The sequence below is a fragment of the Hemiscyllium ocellatum genome, chromosome 7, assembly GCF_020745735.1.
Source record: "Hemiscyllium ocellatum isolate sHemOce1 chromosome 7, sHemOce1.pat.X.cur, whole genome shotgun sequence".
Classification (NCBI taxonomy): domain Eukaryota; kingdom Metazoa; phylum Chordata; class Chondrichthyes; order Orectolobiformes; family Hemiscylliidae; genus Hemiscyllium; species Hemiscyllium ocellatum.
This window is the reverse complement of record NC_083407.1, coordinates 69,489,072-69,511,683: the sequence shown is the minus strand read 5'-3', so window position 1 is coordinate 69,511,683 and position 22,612 is coordinate 69,489,072. Positions and strand designations below refer to the sequence as shown.

Genomic DNA, 22,612 nt, shown 5'->3' with positions numbered 1-22,612 from the left:
GCCTTAATTTGAAATAAAAGAAATAACAAAGTATAAAGACAAAGTTAGTTAAAGCAGACTGGTAAGATGGTAGATAAGTTTTGGATAGGCATTTAAGGGAATAATTCATAATTTTTAAAGATACAATTCAGTTTTTAAAAAAAGCCTCTACAGAAAGATGAATAACCCTTGGTTAACTAAGGAAATTAAAGGTGGAATCAGATTGAAGAAAAAGCAATCATTGTGAAATTTCATTGTTGACCAAAAAAAATGAAAGATCTTAGTAATGAACAACTAAATAACAGAAGGGAGAAAATAGAGTAAACTAGCAAGGAATAGAAGAGATTCTACAAGTAAATTTAAAACGTTACAAAGTAAAATGTGGCCCCCTCAGACAGTGAGACCCGTGAGTTAATAATTATTGAGACAATGCAGAGACTGAACAAATGTGTTATATTTGGCTCCACAGTAAAACAAATTTAAAACCATATAAATAATAGTAAAAAATTATGTGGCAAAAGGGAGGAGAAACATAAATCATTATGATGAGAGAAAAATACATAATACAAAATTTATAAACTCAAGGCTGACATCCCTTGGATCTGAAAGCTCAGTCAAATCTTAAAAGGAACCTAGAGAGATGGCAGATTCATTGTTGTAATCAGCCAGAGGTTCTAGATTCTGGAAAGGCATAGATTGAAAAATCAAAAGGCAATACCTCTATTTAAGAAAGAAGGGAGATTGAAAGCAGGAAGTTATAGGTCAGTTAGCCCGATTTTGGAAAAATGCTGGAATCCATCAGACAAGTAGTAGCAGCAGGACATTCAGAGAAAATCATTAAAACCATGCTAATTCTGCTTGATTGTATGAATTGGAAATACATTAGGATTCTTTGAGGATGTAAGAAGCAGGGTAAATAAATGAGAACTAACAGAGGTAGTGTATTTGGATTTCCAAAAGACACTTAATAAGTTCCCATATAAATTGCTATTGTACAAAAATAAATCACAATGATAGGGATAATATACCAGCACGGACAGAGAACTGGATAAGTATCAGAAAACTGTTGGAATAAATGGGTATTTTTACATTGATAAGCTGCAACTATAGGTGCCCCAGAGATCAGTTCAGGAACTGAAATTATTTACAACTCACTTTCATGACCTGGTTGATGGGGTCAAATGTATTGTAGCCAAATCTGTTGTCAATAAAGGTAGGAGAGAATGTTAAGGGCATTTAAATGGTCATTGAGAAAGGCTTCAGATTGGTTCCACAGGTCAGCGCAAGGACCGAAGGGCCTGTAATGTGCTGTAATGTTCTATGTACAAAGGAAGTTGTGGGTTGGGCACGGAGTTGACAAAATGAGTGCTAAAATACTTAGGAAACACTGGAAGAGTATAAATTAGAAAATGAGGTTAACTACTTTGGTAGAAGAGGAGAGAAAACAAATTTGAGGCTATGAATACTTTAGAGAAAGATGTGGAGGTGCCGATGTTGGACGGGGGGGGGGGGGAGGGGGGGCAAAGTAAAAAATCATGCAAACCAGGTTATAGTCAGACAGGTATATTTAGAAGTACAAGCTTTTGGAATATAACCTGGCATTGTGTGATTTTTAAGTTAGTGGAAAAGGCATTTGAATGTCACGAATGAGAAGGTAAACATGCAGGCACAGCAAGTCATTAGGAAAGCAAATGGTCAGTTTCCTTTAATGCAAGGGACATGGAGTATCAAAGTAGCAAAGTCTTTATAGGGCCTTTATGATATCACACTCAAGGGTACTGTGTACAGTTTTGGTCCCTAGGTAAGGAGAGATAAACGAACTGCAGAGATAGGTGGTGAAGGTTCACTAAGTTGATTCCTGGAATGATGTGGCAATGGGTGCCCATTTAAAATGAGGATGTTCTTTTCCCACACGTCGTGAATCTTTGGGTTTCTCTATCTCAAGAACTGTGGAGGTTAGGTCGTTGAACATATTTAAGGCCAACATAGACCCTTGAACCATTACAAAATTGATTATAGGGAGAAATAGGAAAATGCAGTCAAGTCCAATATTAAATCAGCCATGACCTACTGGAATAATGAGCAGGCTCAAGGAGATTCATGGCATACTTCGGCATCCATAACATTTTTCTTTTGGTTTTTAAATTTCAAAAACCAAAACATTCAGGATCAAAATACTTTTAAAATGCCAATGTAGAAATCCCTAATGGAATGGTGGAGGGTAGCTTTAAGAGTTATAGCCTTTATTTTCTATCTAAAGATCATATATAATGGCAACTTTACACTGATGCCATCCATTATAGAAGTTATTACAGGATTTTAATGTCTTTCTGGTGCGAATATGTAAATATAATTTATGCAACTGGAACCAGAAAAGTCATCTTTATATCTCACTACATGGTCTAGATTTTTTTTTCCAAGTCTTACCCAACTTTAGCAGCAATATCATAAACATGCTTTTCCTGTTGAAGAACCTTTTCTCTGCTACCTTCAAAAAGTAGGGTTGCTACGCATAACTCATTGGGATCAAATCCCTTGAACTGTGGAAATAAAAGTATGAGAATATTAAACAGAATTTGAAGGTGTGAGGATGTTGTATCTGAAACCAGAGATATTTTAAATATTCACACTTGAAGCGTTTAACTGAATGCATCTTAGAATAACCCACCAAGTTTTAATGGCAAATATATAATCCATAATTACATTGTTCATTCAATATTTTCAAGTTTGGACCACCTTCAATCATAATTGATCTCTTTTAAATCTAAACAGAACCATAAAAATGCATTAGGTGCATAAATTTGTATGTTCTGGTTATCTTGCTCTTAATTACACAAATTCTTCTGGAGCCATTACTGTGCAGATAACTTTGCTTGGTTCCCAGCCACCTTTCTTCCCCATACCCTATGTAGTTTAACTCTACAAATTTCCCCTTCGAGACATCTTTCAATTTCCTGTCCAGATGGGCAGAACTGCACTTAACTAGCCCACAAACAGCAGTATTGAGCAGGTCCATTGCAACGTCAGTCACGAGTAACAATCCGGAAACAGAAGTCAATTTAAAATCAAATCACTCAACTGAAATTAAATAACGTCACACAGACAAAAGATAGAACTTGGTCTGCACAGGTGAGTAGGAATCAAAATAAGAGGCCAAATTGTAAAATATACCGAATACATAGTGAAGATAATGAAAAAAAGAATAAAAATGTTTTGGACTATTTGATTGATTAGATTAGTTAGATTCCCTACAGTGCGGAAACAGGCCCTTCGGCCCAACAAGTCCACACCGACCCTCCAAAGAATAACCTATCCAGACCTATTCACCTACTCCCTACTAATGCACCTCACACTGGGTAATTTAGCATGGCCAATTCACCAGACCCATACATCTTTGGACTGTGGGAGGAAACTGGAGCACTCAGAAAAAACCCACATAGACACGGAGTAAGCGCAAACTTTATGCAGGCAGTTACCCAAGGCTGGAATCGAACCTGGGTCCCTGGCGCTGCGAGGCAGCAGTGCTAACCACTGAGCCACTGTGATCAAGATCACAAAACTTCAAAAAAACTATAGCTGATTTGCTGCTTCTTAACACATTTCAACATACTGCTGGTGATACATAATAAATAAGACTTTGATCAGATTGGTAAATGGGCTGAGGAGTGGGAGATGGAGTTTAATTTTGATAAATATGAAGTGCAGCACAAATCTGGGCAGGACTTAATCACTTAATGGAGCATTGATAAACAAAGAAACCTTGGAGTGCATGTTCATAGATCTTTGAAAGGCAGTGAAGGAGGCATTTGGTACACTTGCCTTTTTTGGTCAGTGAATTGAGTATAGGAGTTTGGGGAGGTCATGTTGTGACTGTATAGGACATTAGTTAGCCCATTTCTAGAATGCTGCATTCAATTCTGATCTCCCTGCTATAGAAAAGATGTTGTGAAAGTTGAAAGGCTTCAGAAAATATTTACAAGAATGTTGCTAGGGTTGGCGGGTTTGAGCTACAGGGAGAGGCTGAATAGGTTGGGGCGGTTTTCCCTGAAGTGTCAGAGGTTGATAAGGAGTGTGGACACAGTGAATAGTTTTCCGCAAAGTAGGATACTCCAAAATTAGAGGCCATAGGTTTAAGGTGAGAGGGGAAATATTTAAAGGGACCAAAAGAGGCAACGTTTTCACGCAGGGGATGGTGTGTGTTTGGAAGGAGTTGCCAGAAGAAGTGGGGAAGGCTGGTACAATTACATCATTTAAAAGTCATCTGGATGGGTATATGAATCAGAAAGGTTTAAGAGGGATATGGGTTAAAAGCTGGCAAATGGGACTAGATTAGTTTTGGATATCTGGTCAGCATGAACGAATTGGATCGAAGGGTCTGTTTCTTTCCTGTACAGCTCTATGATTATGTGGACACATGAATACTATTCTGAAACAACTGGTGTAAACAACATTTTCATCCATTGGGAAATAACTTCCATGCATGCCTGTGTCCTGTTAATCAGGGAGCTTAGATTCTTTGACAGATTTTGAAGCAAAAATGAAGGTTTGGTGAGCAGCAATGGTTGCACGTTTGAAGCAGTAAAAAGTCAGTACTAATTTTTTTAAAAATCAGTCCATTCTAAATTTTTGCATAATTAATTGGCATGCAGTGGTACAGGATAACTTATTTCTAAATCGTAAAACAATGTTAGGACAGAAAAACAGGAATATCACTGTTACCCTTTGTGGCACAGGTGGTTTGAAAGGCACAAAACACATTGTATTTGATTCTTGGCACGTCATGATGTCAGCAATCAAACATTAGCACTGAATTATAGCATGTCAAGTTTAAAGGCCACTTGTGTCTTCTTATTACAAAAGGAAAAGCAATAGACTCCAGCTGAGCTCTGTTTTATAATTTCATTCATAATTCAACCTTTGAGTAATGTACAAATTAAAGTGAAGCAACATGTAGAAACTATGACTTCAAAAGTACACAGTCAGTAGGCTCATTAAAGATATGTAGTTAACAGAAGTATTCAAACATATTTGTCCATTTTGATGGCCATTCGTTAAATGTCAAAAATGATGACATAAAAATGCAAAATCAATGGAGGGGAAAACAAAGAACAAAATGCACTAATAAAATTTACCAATTCCAGGAAACAAGCTCCACCTGAAGCTTAATCAGTATCAAATTACTCCAAGGAATCTTGGTTTCAGGCTCACTAAAATCAAGACAGTGTAGTAGTTCTCACCCTTTCCATTCTTTTCTGCTGCCTTGAACTTCCAGTTGCCTGTCACTTCAATAACCACCCCCTGCCCCGCCATTCTCTGGCCAATATCCCTGACTCAGGGATGTAATTGCACCAGCCTCCACCACTTTCTCTGGCAACTCATTCCATATATGCACCACCCTCAGCACAAGCTGGAAAAACACCTCTTTTTCCGCTTGGGCACCCTGTGGCTTTCTGGACTCAATATCGAGTTGAATAATTTTAGGGCTTGAACGGTCCCATATTCGTGCCCCTACCCTCACAGACCAGGTGTTGTTATCACAGTCTGCTATTACACACAATCCATTGCTCACCGTGAACAGTCTTCACTAACAGCTATTCACCCTCCAAACCAGATCGTTATCCAGTCCTTTGTCTGCCCAATTTTTCCTCCCTCACCTTGGGCTTTAGCCTCACCCATCGTTTACTCCTTACGCCTCGCTCCCCACCAGGTCTTTTGCACATAAACCGACATTTTCATCGCTACCATCAGTTCTGAGGAAGGGTCACTGGACCAGAAACATCAACTTCTGATTTCAGCCTACAGATGCTGCCAGGCCTGCTAGTTTTTCCATCAATTTCTGTGCTTGTTCCTTCTAGGCAGAAGAGGTTGTAGGTTTGGAAGGTGCAGTTGAAGGATTTTTGGTGAATTCCTGCAGTGCATCTTGCAGATTATACCATGCTGCTACTGACCATCAATGCTGGAGAGAGTGGATGCTTGTGGATGTAGTGCCAATCAAGCATGCTGCTTTGTTCTGGATGGTGTCAAACTTCTTCAGTGTTTGTTGGAGCTGCACCCATCCAGGCAAGTGGGGATTATGCATCACACTCATGACTTGTGCCTTTTTAATAGTGAACATTCTTTGGAGAATCAGGTGGTGAGTCATTTGCTGCAGTGTTCCTAGCCTCTGATGTGCTCTTGTAGACACTGTATTGATATGGCAAATCCAGTTGAATTTCTGATCAATGGTAACCAAAGAATGTTGATACTGGGGGTTTCAGTGATGGCAGCTCTAGTTAATGTCATGGGTGATGGTTAGGCTGTCTCATCGGAGATGCTCATTGCCAGGCATTTGAGTGGCGTGAATATTACTTGCCACTTGTCAGCCCAAACCTGGATATTGTCCAGATCTTCTTGCACTTGACATAGATTGCTTTTCTAACTGATGTGTTTCAAGTGATGCCAAACGTTGTGCAATCATCAGTGAACATCCCCACTTCTGACCTTATGATGGAGGTAAGGTCATTGATGAAGCAGCTGAAGGTGGTTGAGCCCAGGATATTGCCCTGAGGAACTCTTCCAGAATCTCAAGAGTGTGGAAACAGACCCTTCAGCCCAATAAGTCCACACCAACCCTCTGAAGAGTAACCCACCCAGCCCCATTAACTAACCCCATATTCATCCCTGACTAAGGAACCTAACACTGAACACTGTAGGCAATTTAGCACGGCCAATTTACCTAACCTGCACATCTTTGGACTGTGGGAAGAAACTGGAGCACCCAGAGGAAACATGCAGACACCAGGAGAACATACAAACTCCACACAGTTGCCAGAGGTTGGAATCGAACCCGGGTCCCTGACACTAAGGCAGCTGTGTTAACCACTGAGCCACTGTGCAACCAGAGATGTCCTGGAACTGAGATGACGGACTTCCAACAACCACAGCCATCCTCCTTTGTGCTAAGTATGACTCCAACCAGCAGGGAGTTTGTCCTAATTCCCACTGATTCCAATCTTGCTATGGCTCCTTGATGCCACACTCAGTCAAATGCAGCCTTGATGTCAAAGGCTTCCACACTCATCTCAGCTCTGGAAAACAGCTATTTTTCCATGTTTGCACCAAGACTGTAATGAAGTCAGTAGCTGAGCAACGCTGGTGGAACCCAAAGTGGATGTCAGTGCTAAGATGGCGGCAGAGTAGGACACTTCAGCCAGAGCTCTTCTGTGCTGTCTTACTTTTTATCTGTTTCTCCTCTTTAGGATATTTTCTCTTCTCTTTCTTCTAGGTAACATACTGAACTCCTGGCCTCTGTGTCCTCTCAGCCAGGAGTCACATCCTCCAGCTGGGCGTGGCGATCTCCCAGCCCAGCATGGCAGTCTTTTAGCTTGGCGTGGCCTCAGCATGGATGTCTGGCCTCGAGGTGATTCAAGGCCCAACGTGACTGCAGGCCAAGTGCCAGCATGGACTGGGTTGAAAGAGTGTGGTTCTGAACTTTTTATTTCTCTAATTTATTCCTATGATCTTTAATGCTGAACTATTGATTTCTTAATTTTCTAATTTTTGGGTTTCATTTAAGCTCTTGAACTGAAGAATCTGAGAAAAATAACCTAGGTAACTTGTACCCGAGATGGCACTGTAGGTGGCAACTGCAAACTTTTCACAACAGTTGAGTACGTGTGACAATAAAGGCTAGTTCAATTCAATTAATTGACCAGGTTATTGCTGAGCTGGTGCTGCTTAATAGCATAGTTGATGACAATGTCCATCACTTTAATGATGATCGAGGGGAAGTTGATGGTGCAGTAATTGGCTGAGTTGGATTTGCACTGTTTTTGAGTACAGGACATATCTGGACAATTTTCCCACATTGTCAGGTAGATGCCAGTCAGAGCTGGAATCAAGTTTATGCAGTTCAGGCTAGAAATTCTGAATGAATTCAGCTCAACTGAACTAGTGAGACTTCTATTGCTGAGCTTGAAATAAGAATTCCTTCCACTACATGCTGACAATTTTTCTCTTGCTTTCTAAACCTTCTATATACACTTACTTCATTAATCGTTCCCCTGCAAAATCTTTTTTTTATATCAACAGGATAACTTTGGATTCAGTCATACTATGGAAATGTCAAGATATTACCCTTTGAATTTCTCCATTGTGCTGCAAATGTTATAAAATAAAGCTACCAGCTACATTGAATTGTTTGCCCAGTATCACCCCTTAAGATAGCCTGGGATTGGATTTCTTTTTCATCAGTTTGTGGGCATGTGGGTGTTACTTACAAGACCAACATTTATTGACCATTCCCAGTAGCCTACAAGAGAGCAGTAAGCCACCTTCTGGAACTGTAGCCTTCTCAGTCACAGGGTAGGAGATGCAAGATATTAACCCAAAGATGTTGAGCAAAGGGAATTATGCATCCAAGTCAAGACTTGGAGAGGAACTTTCAAGGCAAGGGGCAGGTGGAGAAGGCAGCGGCGAGGAGAGGGGCAGGTGGAGAAGGTAGCAGCGAGGAGAGGGGCAGGTGGAGAAGGCAGCAGCGAGGAGAGGGGCAGGTGGAGAAGGTAGCAGCGAGGAGAGGGGCAGATGGAGAAGGTAGCAGCGAGGAGAGGGGCAGGTGGAGAAGGCAGCAGTGAGGAGAGGGGCAGGTGGAGAAGGTAGCAGCGAGGAGAGGGGCAGATGGAGAAGGTAGCAGCGAGGAGAGGGGCAGGTGGAGAAGGCAGCAGCGAGGAGAGGGGCAGGTGGAGAAGGTAGCAGCGAGGAGAGGGGCAGATGGAGAAGGTAGCAGCGAGGAGAGGGGCAGATGGAGAAGGCAGCGGCGAGGAGAGGGGCAGGTGGAGAAGGCAGCTGCAAAGGGCCTGGGGGAATAGAAAACGTAGGTGGGGATATGTACAGAAGGAAGCTGCAACAGGAGTGTTGATGGGGAGAAGAGAGACGTTGCAAAGCACAGAATGTTTCACTTATACTGGAATAATTTGGCAGGGTGTGGCTAGTCGGGTGTGGCCAGTCGAGAACAGAAATCTTCAAAATTACAGTAAAAATATTGCTGAAACATGTAGTTTTTTTTCTCTACCAGTGTGCTCAGTTGTTTTATGATATCACATGCAATAAAAAGTATTTGGCTGAACAATAGGTGGTGATCCAGAGGTGGATGCTGACAATTTGCATCTATCTGACATCTGTGACCTATTGTTTAATTACCCAACACCATTCACAACTCATGTGGAAGAATTGCAGAGCTTTGATTTGATCTGATCTGATCTGATCTATTGGCGTTGGGATCACACAGCTGTCTCGCATGCAGTTTCTGCTGTCTAGAGTACACGTAATTTCTGTTGTAGATTCATCAGGTTAGCATCTCAGTTTTAAGATTGTCTGCTCACGTTCTTGGCTTACTCTACTACATTCGTCCACTCTATCACATCAGGTCCCTATGGTTTAACGGTAATAATGAAAAAGACGGATTTGCAAGGGTATAGGACCTGATGACCCACGGAATCTCAAACTCTCAGTTTCATTTGCTGGATCTGATTATACACTCTCAAAACTGAAAACCTCCAGAAAAATATCAATTAAAATCTGAATAATTTTGATTACATTTACCTCTGGTAGTTTATAATTAGAGTTGTAAAGTGATTCAATGTCTTTAACAGAACAACATTGCTGTTAGCGGTTCGAAAAATCCTGTTCATCTAATTTTTATTCTGAATACTCAAAATAGATTCACTCACATTTAGAAATTAAAATAGCTGTTTAGGAAGCACACATTTCATTGTTGGATTGGATGCTCTGCTCGACTAGCCTAAAGCTGCTTTGATTAGGATACGGTGTTTAAAATGAAATAAACTAAACAGGGATTATGAGCAATAGCTAGATGAAATAGTTAACAATTTTTTCTCATGCTTTTTAATTGGACGGATGAAATTTGTAATTTACTACTTGCCAAGTATGAAAGATTTATGAAATTAAAAGTTGGCTTTCTTCGGCAAAGGCAAAGGCAGAAACTGATAGATCCAAGGATTACCAGATCAACCACGATGTCTGAATGGTGGAGGGCCTGGGGGAACAGAAAAGGTAGGTGGGGATATGTACAGAAGGAAGCTGCGACAGGAGTGTTGGTGGGGAGAAGAGAAATGTTGCAAAGCACAGAATGTTTCACTTATACTGGAATAATTTGGCAGGGTGCGGCTAGTCGAGAACAGAAACCTTCAAAATTATAGTAAAAATAATCACTGAAACATGTAGTTTTTTTTCTACCTGTGTGCTCAGTTGTTTTACGATATCACATGCAATAAAAAGTATTTAGCTGAATAGCCACTTCTGTCCCTATGTCTTATGATCTTCCATACCTTGATATTTGTAGAGTCCAGAAATTTAGTGATTTTTGTGTTGAACATGCTCAATGCTTCAGCTTTCACATTTCAAAGATTCACCACCCGAGTAAGACATTCTTCCTCATCTCAGTCTGAAATGACCTCACTCTTATCTGGAGATTTATGTCCCTTAGTTATAGACTCCCAAAACAGGGAAAACATCTTATTTACATCCAAAACATCTCACGCAAAGGATTTTGGAGGTTTCAACAATATCAAGTTTCATTTTTCACAACATCTGGGAATACAGACCAAGTCTTCACAATCTCTCCTATTAAAACAATCCTGCTATCCCAGGGATTATCCTGAACCTCCACTGCACTCACTTTGTGGCAGGTAAATCACTCCTTAGGTAAGGGGACCAAAACTGCAACACTCCAGGTGAGTACATCAAGGCACAAAACAGCTGCACCCTGACATCTTGACCTGTGAATTCAGACCCTTTATAATTAAGACCAACATTTTGTTTAGGATCCACATTGTATGCTGCACCTGCATACTCACTTGTAGTGACTCATGAACAAAGAGCCCGCATTCTTTTGGATACCCAGACTATCCAACTTCTTGCCATCTGAAAAAAAAAACTGCCTTTTTTCCCTACCAAAATAATTTCTCGCATAATTCACACAATATTCCATCTACCATGCTCGTGTCCATTCATTTAACCTGTGAAAGTCATCCTTACATCCTCCCCATAACCTGAGTTCTCATCTAGCTTGATATCATCAACAAACTTGGAAATACACTAGTTGGACCACACAACCAAATCATTATTTATTTGTATGTGGTGAACAGATGCGGACCAAGCACTGATTCTTGTGGTGGCCCACTCGTAACAGCCTGTGACCTGAGAATGATCTGTTTATTCCTACTCTCTACTTTCTTTAAGTTAACAAATTCTCAATTCTTACTAGCACACATTCTCAATCCCATGCACCCTAATTTTATTTACTGGTATCCTCTGTTCGGCCTTCTCATAAGCCTTCTGAAAATCCAAATACACTCCACACATTATTACTTGTAGCAGCGATAAAGGAGAAGTCCAGAACGTGTATGCTTAATGAACCGTGCTCTCAACTGTCCTATGACCTTCAAAGATTTATGTAAAAGTTCACCCAAGATGTTCTGTTCCTTCATCCCTTTAGATTCATAAACTTTCATTTTTATTGTCTTCCTGTATACTTTCTACCAAAGTGAATCACTTCACATTTTTCCACAATAAATTTAATATGCCAGTTGTCACACCACCAACCTAACGTACTTTTGAAATTCTGTACTATTCTCATGTTTCATAGTACACCTAAGTTTTGTATCATTTTTGAAACTGAAATTTTGAAATTATACCAAATCATTGATGTATCGGGAGTAGGAGTGGTCCCAATACCTATCCCTGGAATATGCCACAGTAAGCCTTACTTCAATCTGAGAACTATTGTGTTTTCTGTCAGTCAGCCAATCTTGTATCCACGTTGCTATTACGCTTTTATACTATTAATTCAAATTTTGCTCAAGTTTGTTATGTGTCACTATATCAAGTGCCTTTTGGAAGTCCACATACACCACAGCAACATAAACCTGGGCCAGTTTTTCCTGGGATTTATTTTGGCAAAATAGGTATTTAAGATACAACATTGTTGGAATGAAATCATTTCCTTTTAATATGGTCAACCATGGATAAAAGCAGACACCGTGACATGCCATAAATTGCTCTTCATAAATGCAATTTATAAATATCATAATAATTTTGACAGAAGCAGAGTGATAATTTATACGACTTCAAAATACATGCTGACATTTTGACTTTGTGAAAGTTATTCGCAGTTTATACAACTTTTAACATTGCTAAAGTAGAAACAAAGTGAAAAACTGAACATACCTTAGTAATGTAAAATTTCTTCAGTCCATCCAAAAATGAAGTAAAAATTGAGGCCACTTGTGGTTTTAGTGCGTGTCCTATTTTTGAAAAAGCATATTATATTTGGGATTTCAGCATTCTTTGTACTTGAAATAATCAATCTATTTATATAGGCTGATACTTGACCAACATATTCAGCACTGAATGGATTTTGACAATGACAGACAGTACACTAGACGGTGATTAAATTGATAATATGTAGGGATATGACACAAAAATACTCATCATCATAATAAAATAAAATTTGACTTTCTCTTCAAGGAAATATGGAAAATGATAAATTGGAAGTCGACCCAATCTGCCACTTCATATTATTTGATTTGGATATTAGTCTTTAAGCCCTCCTTAACATAACATCTTTACTTTATCATGTATTATACATCTTGGCAGTGTCCAGAAGATGCAAATACAGCAACCTTTAAAAGGATGATCATTCCTAGGCACAATAGGCACCTTTAAGTTTAAAATCAATTTTTCATTGCCTGCTTAATTGCACTCCTGAGAGCCATTCCAAAAAATTAAAAATAATATACATGTTAGCGCTAACAGGACCAGGTCAAAAGTTAAAAATTTCACAACACCAGATTATAGTGCTGCTCCTTCATCAGACCTAGCTATCTGATGAAGGAACAGTGCTCTGACAGCTTGTACTTCCAAATAAACCTGTTGCATCATAAACTGATGCTGTAAGATTTTTAAACTTTGTCCATCCTGGTCCAACACCAGCTCCTCCACGCCAGAACTAGGTCAGGCATTTGCAATTTATATAGTGCTACACCAATGACTGAAAAGATCAATTCAGTATTCAGAGCTGAACTTTGTTTATGTGAACCTGAAATATTATAGCACAGCAAACAGACATTAACCTACCTTTCAGTAGATTGAAAGCCTTTTGCCTGGAGTTTCAACTTATTTTCAGCACACTGGTGTGATTATACATAACACCAAAACGGTCCTCAATACATGCACAGTTGCAGCCTGTGATGTCATCTGGCCATGACAAGCCACAGGAAAGCATCTGCATGTGTGCCACAGACATCACCATGCTAGGTTGGATTGGCACAGCTGAATTTAAATCAATGCTTCACAGTAACATACATGCTTTTCAGCACTATACCTTAAACATAAAACCCAGGATCCTTATGCCTTTTTAAATACTTTCCCCAATCTGCCCTGTCATCTGCAATGATCTGTACTCATAGGTCTCTATATTCCTTCACCCTTTACGTTGTCTCTCCTTGTCCTTCCAACCAAAATTTATTACATTTCATTTGTCACGTTTTCCTATTCTACCAGCCTATGTCCTTAGCAATCTCACAGTTCATTATGTTTCAAAATTTTGTCATTTACTAATTTTGATATCACGTTGTCTCATCTAAGTCCAAATCATTAATGTGCATAAGAGAAACAGCAGTTCTAGTTCCAACATGTGGTCAAAATATATATACACGTTTACATAAAAGCAACACACTGCAGATGCTGGGAATCTAAAACAAACAGCAAATGTTGAAGAAATTCAGCAGCTCTGGCAGCATCTGTGGAGACAGAAATAGAATTAGTGTCGCGTCTGAATGACTTTATATTTAGTCTGGCCCCACTCCAAATTTAAGCTCAAAAATTTAGGCTAACATTGCAATGCAAACTGAGGGAATGCTGATGAATGCAATGTCGGACAACACGTTAGGCCAAAGGTGTATCTGCACCATTAAGTGCATATAGGAGATCCCATGGAACATTGTCAAAGAACAGCAGGGATTATCCCTAGTGGCCTGGCCAATATTTATCCCTTAAATATTATAAAAACAGGTTACCTGATTATGATTAATTTCTGTCCAGAGGCTGTGGAAATTGCTACATAAATTCAAGCACTTTTTTTAAAAACAGCTGTTGGAAAACTATCATTTTCTAGAATGGGACAGTCACCACTAAGCTAAACTCCATACTTTCCACGGTGATATGTAGATACTACACCGTCATGCAAACTGCCAAGAGTCATATTTGAAATAAGATTCACTACACAAGCAGCATTCAGAATGAGAGTTGCATCTTAACTTGATGTACAATTGTGTATTTTTTTGTGGGGGGTGATGGTGGCTGGAATCAAATCCTTAATGTTATTCAAAGTAGCATATGGTCACTTAGGAGCTGTGCACTGTTCAGGCCTAGTTATTTCAATTCTTCCTAAACTTCAGTAATCAGTACCTCATTAAAAATGACATTTTTAAAAAGCTGTAATGGAGAGTTAACCAGAGTTTCCATCACTACACTTAGAAAAATAAAAATTAGTAAGAGGGAAATTGAGAAACAAATTTGTAAGGAGATCTCAGTTATCTGTAAGAATAATAGAATGGTTATGGTAGGGGATTTTAACTTTCCAAACATAGACTGGGACTGTCATAGTGTTAAGGGTTTAGATGGAGAGGAATTTGTTAAGTGTGTACAAGACAATTTTCTGATTCAGTATGTGGATGTACCTACAAGAGAAGGTGCAAAACTTGACCTACTCTTGGGAAATATGGCAGGGCAGGTGATTGAGGTGTCAGTGGGGGAGAACTTTGGGGCCAGTGACCATAATTCTATTCGTTTTAAAATAATGATGGAAAAAGACCAGATCTAAAAGTTGAAGTTCTAAATTGGAGAAAGTCCAACTTTGACGGTATTAGGCAAGAACTTTCAAAAGCTGATTGGAGGCAGATGTTCGCAGGTAAAGGAATGGCTGGAAAACTGGTTAGCCTTCAGAAATGAGATAACGAGAGTCCAGAGAAAGTATATTCCTGTTAGGGTGAAAGGAAAGACTGGCAGGTATAGGGAATGCTGGATGACTCAAGAGATTGAGGGTTTGGTTAAGAAAAAGTGAATCCTTAGAAGAGTATAAAAGCAGTAGGAGTACACTAGAGAGAAATCAGGAGGGCAAAAAGGGGATATGAGATAGTTTTGCAAAGCTGAGTTAAAGAGAATCCAAAGGGATTTTACAAATACTTTAAGGACAAAAGGGTAACTGGGGAGAGAATAGGGCCTCTCAAAGATCAGCAAGGTGGCCTTTGTGTGGAGCCGCAGGAGAGGGAGGAAATACGAAATGAGTATTTTGCATCAGTGTTTACTGTGGAAGAGGACATGGAAGATATAGAATGTAGGGGAATAGATGGTGACATCTTGAAAAATGTCCATATTACAGAGGAGGAAGTGCTGGATGTCTTGAAACAGGTAAAGATGGATAAACCCCCAGGACCTGATCAGGTGTACCCGAGAATTCTGTGGGAAGCTAGGGAAGTGATTTAAGAAAGGTGGTCAGGACAAGCCAGAGAACTATAGACCAGTGAGCCTGACATCAGCGGTGGGCAAGTTGTTGCAGGAAATTCCGAGCGACAGGAAGTGTATTTGGAAAGGCAAAGACTGATTAGGGATAGTCAGCCTGGCGTTGTGCATGGGAAATCACGTCTCACAAACTTGATTGAGTTTTTTGAAATAGTAACAAAGAAGATTGATGAGGGCAGATTGGAAAGATATAAAAGAGACCGGAGGGGCAACTTTTTCATGCAGAGGGTGGGACATAGAATGAGCTGCCAGAAGTAGTGGTGGAGGCTAGTACAACTGTGATCCATATGGACTTCAGTAAGGCATTGGACAAGGTTCCCCATGGGAGACTGGTGAGCAAGGTTAGATCTCATGGAACACAGGGAGAACTAGCCATTTGGATACAGAACTGGCTCAAAAGTAGAAGACCGAGGGTGGTGGTGGAGGGTTGTTCTTCAGACTGGAGGCCTGTGACCAGTGGAGTACCACAAGAATCGGTGCTGGGCCCTCTACTTTTTGTCATTGACATAAATGATTTGGATATGAGCATAAGAGATTTAGCTAGTAAGTTTGCAGATGACACCAAAATTGGAGTGTGGTGGACAGCAAAGAAGGTTACCTCAGATTACAACGGGACCTTGATCAGATGGGTCAATGGGCTGAAGAGTGGCAGATGGAGTTTAGTTTAGATAAACATGAGGTGCGGTATTTTGGGAAAGCAAATCTTAGCAGGACTTATATACTTAATGGTAAGGTCTTAAGGAATATTGCTGAACAAAGATCTTGGAATACAGGTTCATAGCTCCTTTAAAGTAGAGTCGCAGGTAGATAGGATAGTGACGGAGGCATTTGGTATGCTTTCCTTTATTGGTCAGAGTATTGAGTACAGGAGTTGGGAGGTCATGTTGCTCCAATACAGGACATTGGTTAGGCCACTGATGGAATATTGCGTGCAATTCTAGTCTCCTTCCTATCGGAAAGATGTTGTGAAACTTGAAAGGGTTCAGAAAAGATTTGCAAGGAAGTTGCCAGCGTTGGAGGATTTGAGCTTATGGGAGAGGTAGAATAGGCTAGGGCTGTATTCCCTGGAGCGTTGGAGGCTGATGGGTGACCTTATAGAGGTTTACAAAATCTTGAGGGGCATGGAGAGGATAAAGAGACAAAGTCTTTTTTCCTGGGGTAGGGGAGTCCAGAACTAGAGGGCAGAGGTTTAGGGTGAGAGGGGAAAGATATAAAAGAAACCGGAGGGGCAACTTTTTCATGCAGAGAGTGGGACATGTGTGGAATGAGCTGCCAGAAGTAGTGGTGGAGGCTAGTACAATTGAAATATTTAAAAGGCATCAGAATGGGTACATGAATAGGAAGTGTTTGGAGGGATATGGGCCAGGTGCTGGCAGGTGGGACTAGATTGGGTTGGGATATCTGGTTGGCATGGACGAGTTAGACAGAAGGGGCTGTTTCCATGCTGTACATTCCTATGACTCCATAACACTCTAAGCATCAAGACTAATTTGCTTGTCATTATGCAGTTAAAATCCTATACACAAGAAGAAACCATCAAGACAAAACTTGATTGTGAAATTACAACTTAGTAACTCAAATGCAGTATCCAATAGCTACTAAATGGTTTGATGAATTTACCACTTTGTATTACATCTGCAAAGAGATACAGCTATTCACACGAGCACTCAAACATTTTCAATCAACTTTCGTGATAACTCTCCAGGTAATATTAATGTGACCCCTGGGGAACACAATCATTTAGTAGCAGAATCAAATGAAGAAACCGAGCACCGACTGCCCAAATTGACATTGCTTCCTTTCCCACTTGTGCATGTTGGTAACATTTCACAGACTTCCGTACATAACTTTATTGCTTTGTGGTGAAGAGAAAAATGTCACAAGCTTTGCAGACATCTCAGTCAGTCACAGTGATTTAGAATATTGCATTAAACTGGAAATATAAATTTACGTACCATAAAAAAAATCAGTGAAATAACAACTTAGATCAGATTCCCTAGAGTACGAAAACAGGCTACTTGGCCCAACCAGTCCACATTGTCCCTCCAAACAGTATCCCATCCAGACCCATTCCCCTACCCTATATTTACCCCTGATTAATGCACTTAACACTCTGGGCAATTTAGCACAGCCAATTCACCTGACCTGCATATCAGAGGAAACCCACGCAGACGCAGGGAGAATGTGCAAATTCCACTCAGTCAGTCGCCTGAGGCGGGAATTGAACCCAGGTCCCTGGTGCTGTGAGGCAGCACTGCTCACCACTGAGCTACTGTGTAACCCTGTAAAACCAAATTTAATAAGTGCTTTAACATATATATTCAATAACCCCTAGTCTGAGGATTCCTTAAGAATATTCTATAACTAGTGTTGGATCTGACCTTGGGCAGTTTCAACATGAATTCAAATCATAATCAAATAAAACCCAGGCAGGATTGCCACGAGCCACTCAGGAGACTTGAAGATATTGTAGAAGAATCAATGTTCTATAAAAATATTACCAGGAGATGCAGAAAATCTTTCACGAAATTAAACTTTAATCTTGCAAAATCAAAGCTGTGGAAGCCAGCAAAATGTCTTCCCTGACTCCCCACAAGCGCTTTGTTCTTCCCACACTATCAGATAACATTTTTGCATACCAAATCATGCCGGCTTGCTTTGACTTTCTAAACTAATCATTGTCTGCCACACTGGTTCCCTACATTACACTTAACCCATCACATTATCCCATCATTACCAATGAATTTACTAGCCTATCACAATGCACTACCATTATCTGTTAGTGGAGCCCTGTAACATGATCCCGGGCATGCATTACAACACTAAGTTAACTACATAACTGGCAGAGTAACTTCCATAAAGACAGATTTAATAGAGTATCATCTACCATCCAAAGAAGATATTTATTGTAAAATTACTCAACTGGCCTTATATTTTGAGATTGAAAGCTGAAATGTAGAAGGGAGAGCAAAGATCAAGAAGCTTATTTTTTATTCAAAATTAATTAAAAGACCCTAACAGGATTTTAGAAGTCAGACTTTTGGTTCCTTTCTCTTTCCAAAGTAACTTACTGAATATTCAGCCATAGGTTTACCCCATGCCTGAACTGAGAAGGAATAAAAAGAGCCCCAACACCTAATGACATAAATAACACTGTCAAGTGTACTAATCTAAGTTAGAGTCACAACATATCAACGTCAATTCGAGTAGTTTGGTGGTACAGAAGTCGAACACTGAAAAAAGCTTTACATCTTGTTCTAATCAGAACAATTTGCAAAAAAAAAACCTGAACAATAAATTACTGAAATGAATGGCTTACATATACACTGGCACTGAAATTCATACATTCACATTACTCGCTTTTGTGACAGGCAGAATGTCATTTTGACAACATTCAGTTAGTGGCAAACACCACTTATGTGGCTATTGTATAGTTACAACATCAAGCTACCAGATTCACCTGCTGCTCAAACCTTTGAGCTATCTCATTCTTCGACTGTAAGATGAGGTTGATTAGGCACTTTACAGAACTAAACATTTCAGACCTATTCATGAGAAACAATCTGATCACAGTAGCCATCCCCACCATTTGATGTCAAATTGGTATTCACTGGTCCAGTTGTCTGCCTTACTCAAAAGCAAGCTTAAACAAAATGCTTGTTGCCTTGTACAAGAACAATGAATTGCTGGGTGATATATGTAATATTTTCAGTTCACTTCCTCATTATTAGCTAGTCATAGACATGCTGAAGTGATGTCCCTTCATACTTCATCCGAGCTGTGACCAGTTCTACATATCATGAATCAAATGGTTTGGAGAATTCCCTCCAAGTTACATGGATTTGTTTTGAGAGTCCACATACATAAAGCAGCATTCACTGTTACCAGCAGTGACTTCTGGTTTCACAAGTTGCGCCCCACACAGACCTCTGAGGTCCAAAAGAAAGGCAATCAGGTGAAACAGACTGCTAGAACTAATTTTAGCAAGTTTTCCACAGACGTAAATGGCATTGCATGGCATTCTTGAAGTCTAGCCCTTACAACATTTTTGTTGGGTCATACAAGAAACATTTATTTAATGGTATCACAATCTACCCTTGCATATTTCCAATATGTAGATGACACATTTGCTATAGTTAAATCCGTAGTTGCAGGTAATAAGTTCCTTATAAGTTTTAATGTACTCCATCCCATGCTCAAATTTACCTTTACAAGATTGTCATCAAATGAGCTCTCATTCCTTCATGTCCTAGTTGAGAAATCAGAAATGGTTCACTAGGCATGTCCAGTGCGAAACACATGTCCAGCACTGTTCAGTCTACGTGTTGGGTTTCCTTTAGGTGCATATGCTTTAAGGTTGATCTGAGTAGCAAACTCAAATAGGGCCTAGACCATTTCTTTACCATGAAGACTTGCTGCTGAAAAGCAACTCTGCAAAATACTGGTTATAGTGATCAGATCACTTTCCAGGCCCAAGACTGTCAGTCATTTATAGTCCTAAAAAGCATCCTGTATACCTCTGATTATCCTGGAAGGGCAAGGTATCTTGAAAGCTGGGGTCAGAGAGTCCAGAACTAGAGGGCATAGGTTTAGGGCGAGAGGAGAAAGATATAAAAGAGACTTAAGGGGTAACTTTTTCACACAGAGGGTGGTATGTGTATGGAATGAGCTGCCAGAGGAAGTGGTGGAGACTGGTACAATTGCAACATTTAAGAAGCATTTGGATGGGTATATGAACAGGAAGGGTTTGGAGGGATATGGGCCGGGTGCTGGCAGGTGGGACTAGATTGGGTTGGGATATCCGGTCAGCATGGACCAGTTGGACCGAAGGATCTGTTTCCATGCTGTATATCTCTAATGACTCTATAACAGATAAAGCTAGCTAACTCATTCTAGTTAGCTGTTTTATACTGCTATCATACAGTCAAGACATAAATCACATTCACCACTAACAGATGCTGTAGTCAAGCCAAAAAACACATTTTGCCTATCACACAAATAAGAGTTGTGGTACATGAATTTCAGTGCCAGTGCCAGTGCAATGCCAGGCATGTTAACTATACATCAAATGCAGATCATACCAAACAGATATCACTTCAGCTGTTCATAAGCAGCAAGATCACAATCACATCCAAGCAATCCTTGCTTGTAAAACTCATAAGTGTCGACATTAGACACTGTTCTGCAATTGAACAATATTTGCTGAATAATCCTGAGTGCGCAAAGAATTGAACTGACAAACTAATTTTGGATCAACTGTCAAGTTCACAACATTGTGTGTAATGAAAGCCACATATAATAATGCACAGGCCCCTGTTCTCTGCAGACAGAAAGAACATGTACACACTCCGTGCCTGTTGCAACTTACAGTAGATCACATTCTCTGACCATTCAGGGTTAACTTTCCTAGTTTAACATTTAAGTCTACCAGCAGTCATTTTCAACTGCTACATTTTCCATGGCAACACTGTTTGGCAGATGTACATCGGAGGCAATCAGCACTCTGTTCTCATACAGTCTAAGTAAGAAAGTTGCCTTGATGAGTGCAAAGCAAAAACATTTGACAGAAGAGTGCTATATTCTTACTTTATTACATCCTTGGCTGTTGTAAGTCATAAAAGAAACTAAAATTCAAAATTCCAAACAAACATACATCATTGATAATAAATCATCTCTTTCAAGAATTGGTATTTACTTACCAAATTGGAACTGTGTGTTGTCCATTAGACGAATTGATGCAGGAGCACACCTCTACGGTGATTAAAATATATAACAAATCATAAATTAGCTTTCAGAAACATAACAAATTAGAAATAATTTTATGGGGAAGGAATTTATTCCTGTCAAGTTTGTCACAATAGCTTATTATACTTTTCTTAAAAGCACAAGCTTCACTTTGGACTTTGTAAATAATTTCTCAAAGCCTTCTGTCTTAGTTGAAATCCAGCTTGGTATGATACCGGTACCAGACTTCTGAATTTGTTGAGATATAGGGAAGATATAGAAGCCCCAGAACAATGAAACTGTTAACTTTGGAGATGGGAAAAGTGCAGATTAAAGTTTCAGCAGCAGATGGGCAGAACTATGGAAATAACCAGGTTTACTAAAAAGGCCTAAAACCACAGAATGGTAACAACACAGGAGGAGACCATTTTGGCCTGTTGTGTGTTAGTCTCTTTCAAAAGCTACTCAGCCAATCCACAGACTTCACACCCTAGCTCTGCAAATCTTTTCTCTTCAAATAGTTAACTAATTTTCTTTAAAAAATGTTAATTCTACCTTCACCATACTCAAAATATCTATAACAAATCATACATCATTTGCTGCATAAATCTTTTCTTCATGGTCTTTTTTGGTTCTTTTATCAAGCACCTTATAACTAAATACTATGCCAAGGTCCCTTATGGTTTTCAGCATCTTTATCATATCACCTCTCTGAACAGAGACAGCCAGTTTTGTCAAGCTATTCGCACAACTTTAGTCTTTCGTTCCTTGAAGCATTCTCAAATTCTTTCGGCACCCTCTCTAAAACCTTCATCTTCCCTCCTAAAGTGTGCTGCCCAGAAATTGACGTAATCCTCCAAATGAAACCAAATCAATGCTGCATAAGTTCACTATTACATCTGGCTTCAGGACTCCTGCCTCTACTTAAAAAGCTCAGGATTCTGGGTTTTTCTTGTTTTCTGAACTTGCCTTGTCACTTTTTATGAGACATATAGACCCTGAGGTCCCTGTGTACCTGCACCTCTTTACAAGTTATTTTGTGCTGTTTTTCACTGTCATTAATTGGATTGCTTTTGTTTAGTTCCACTCTCAACTATGTAGCCCTAGCATCTACAGGAATGGTTTCTTTTTGCCCCAATACCTCACAGGCAAATACTAGCCCTGTCTCTTACATACCACTCCCTTTGGCAATGGCACCTGCAGATCTGGAGTCAGCATTCAAATGTATGCCAGCAAATCCTAACTCTACAATGTTCCTTGATTTTTCCATTATTTTTCCAATATTAAACTGCTTCATCAATATTTGCACTTTAAATATTCACAAGGTTCC

The 22,612-nt window shown here is 39.7% G+C and overlaps 1 protein-coding gene across 1 annotated transcript in view; it reads right to left on the bottom strand.

The window, feature by feature from the left end:
* agps (alkylglycerone phosphate synthase) overlaps positions 1 to 22,612 on the bottom strand; it is a 157,064-nt gene that overhangs the window by 35,121 nt on the left and 99,331 nt on the right. Inside the window, exons 12-14 of the mRNA XM_060827329.1 lie at positions 21,258 to 21,309; positions 12,205 to 12,281; positions 2,407 to 2,519 (exon numbers count right to left, since the gene is read on the bottom strand). Coding sequence (XP_060683312.1) covers positions 2,407 to 2,519; positions 12,205 to 12,281; positions 21,258 to 21,309 — 242 coding nt within the window. The remainder of the gene's footprint in view (positions 1 to 2,406; positions 2,520 to 12,204; positions 12,282 to 21,257; positions 21,310 to 22,612) is intronic.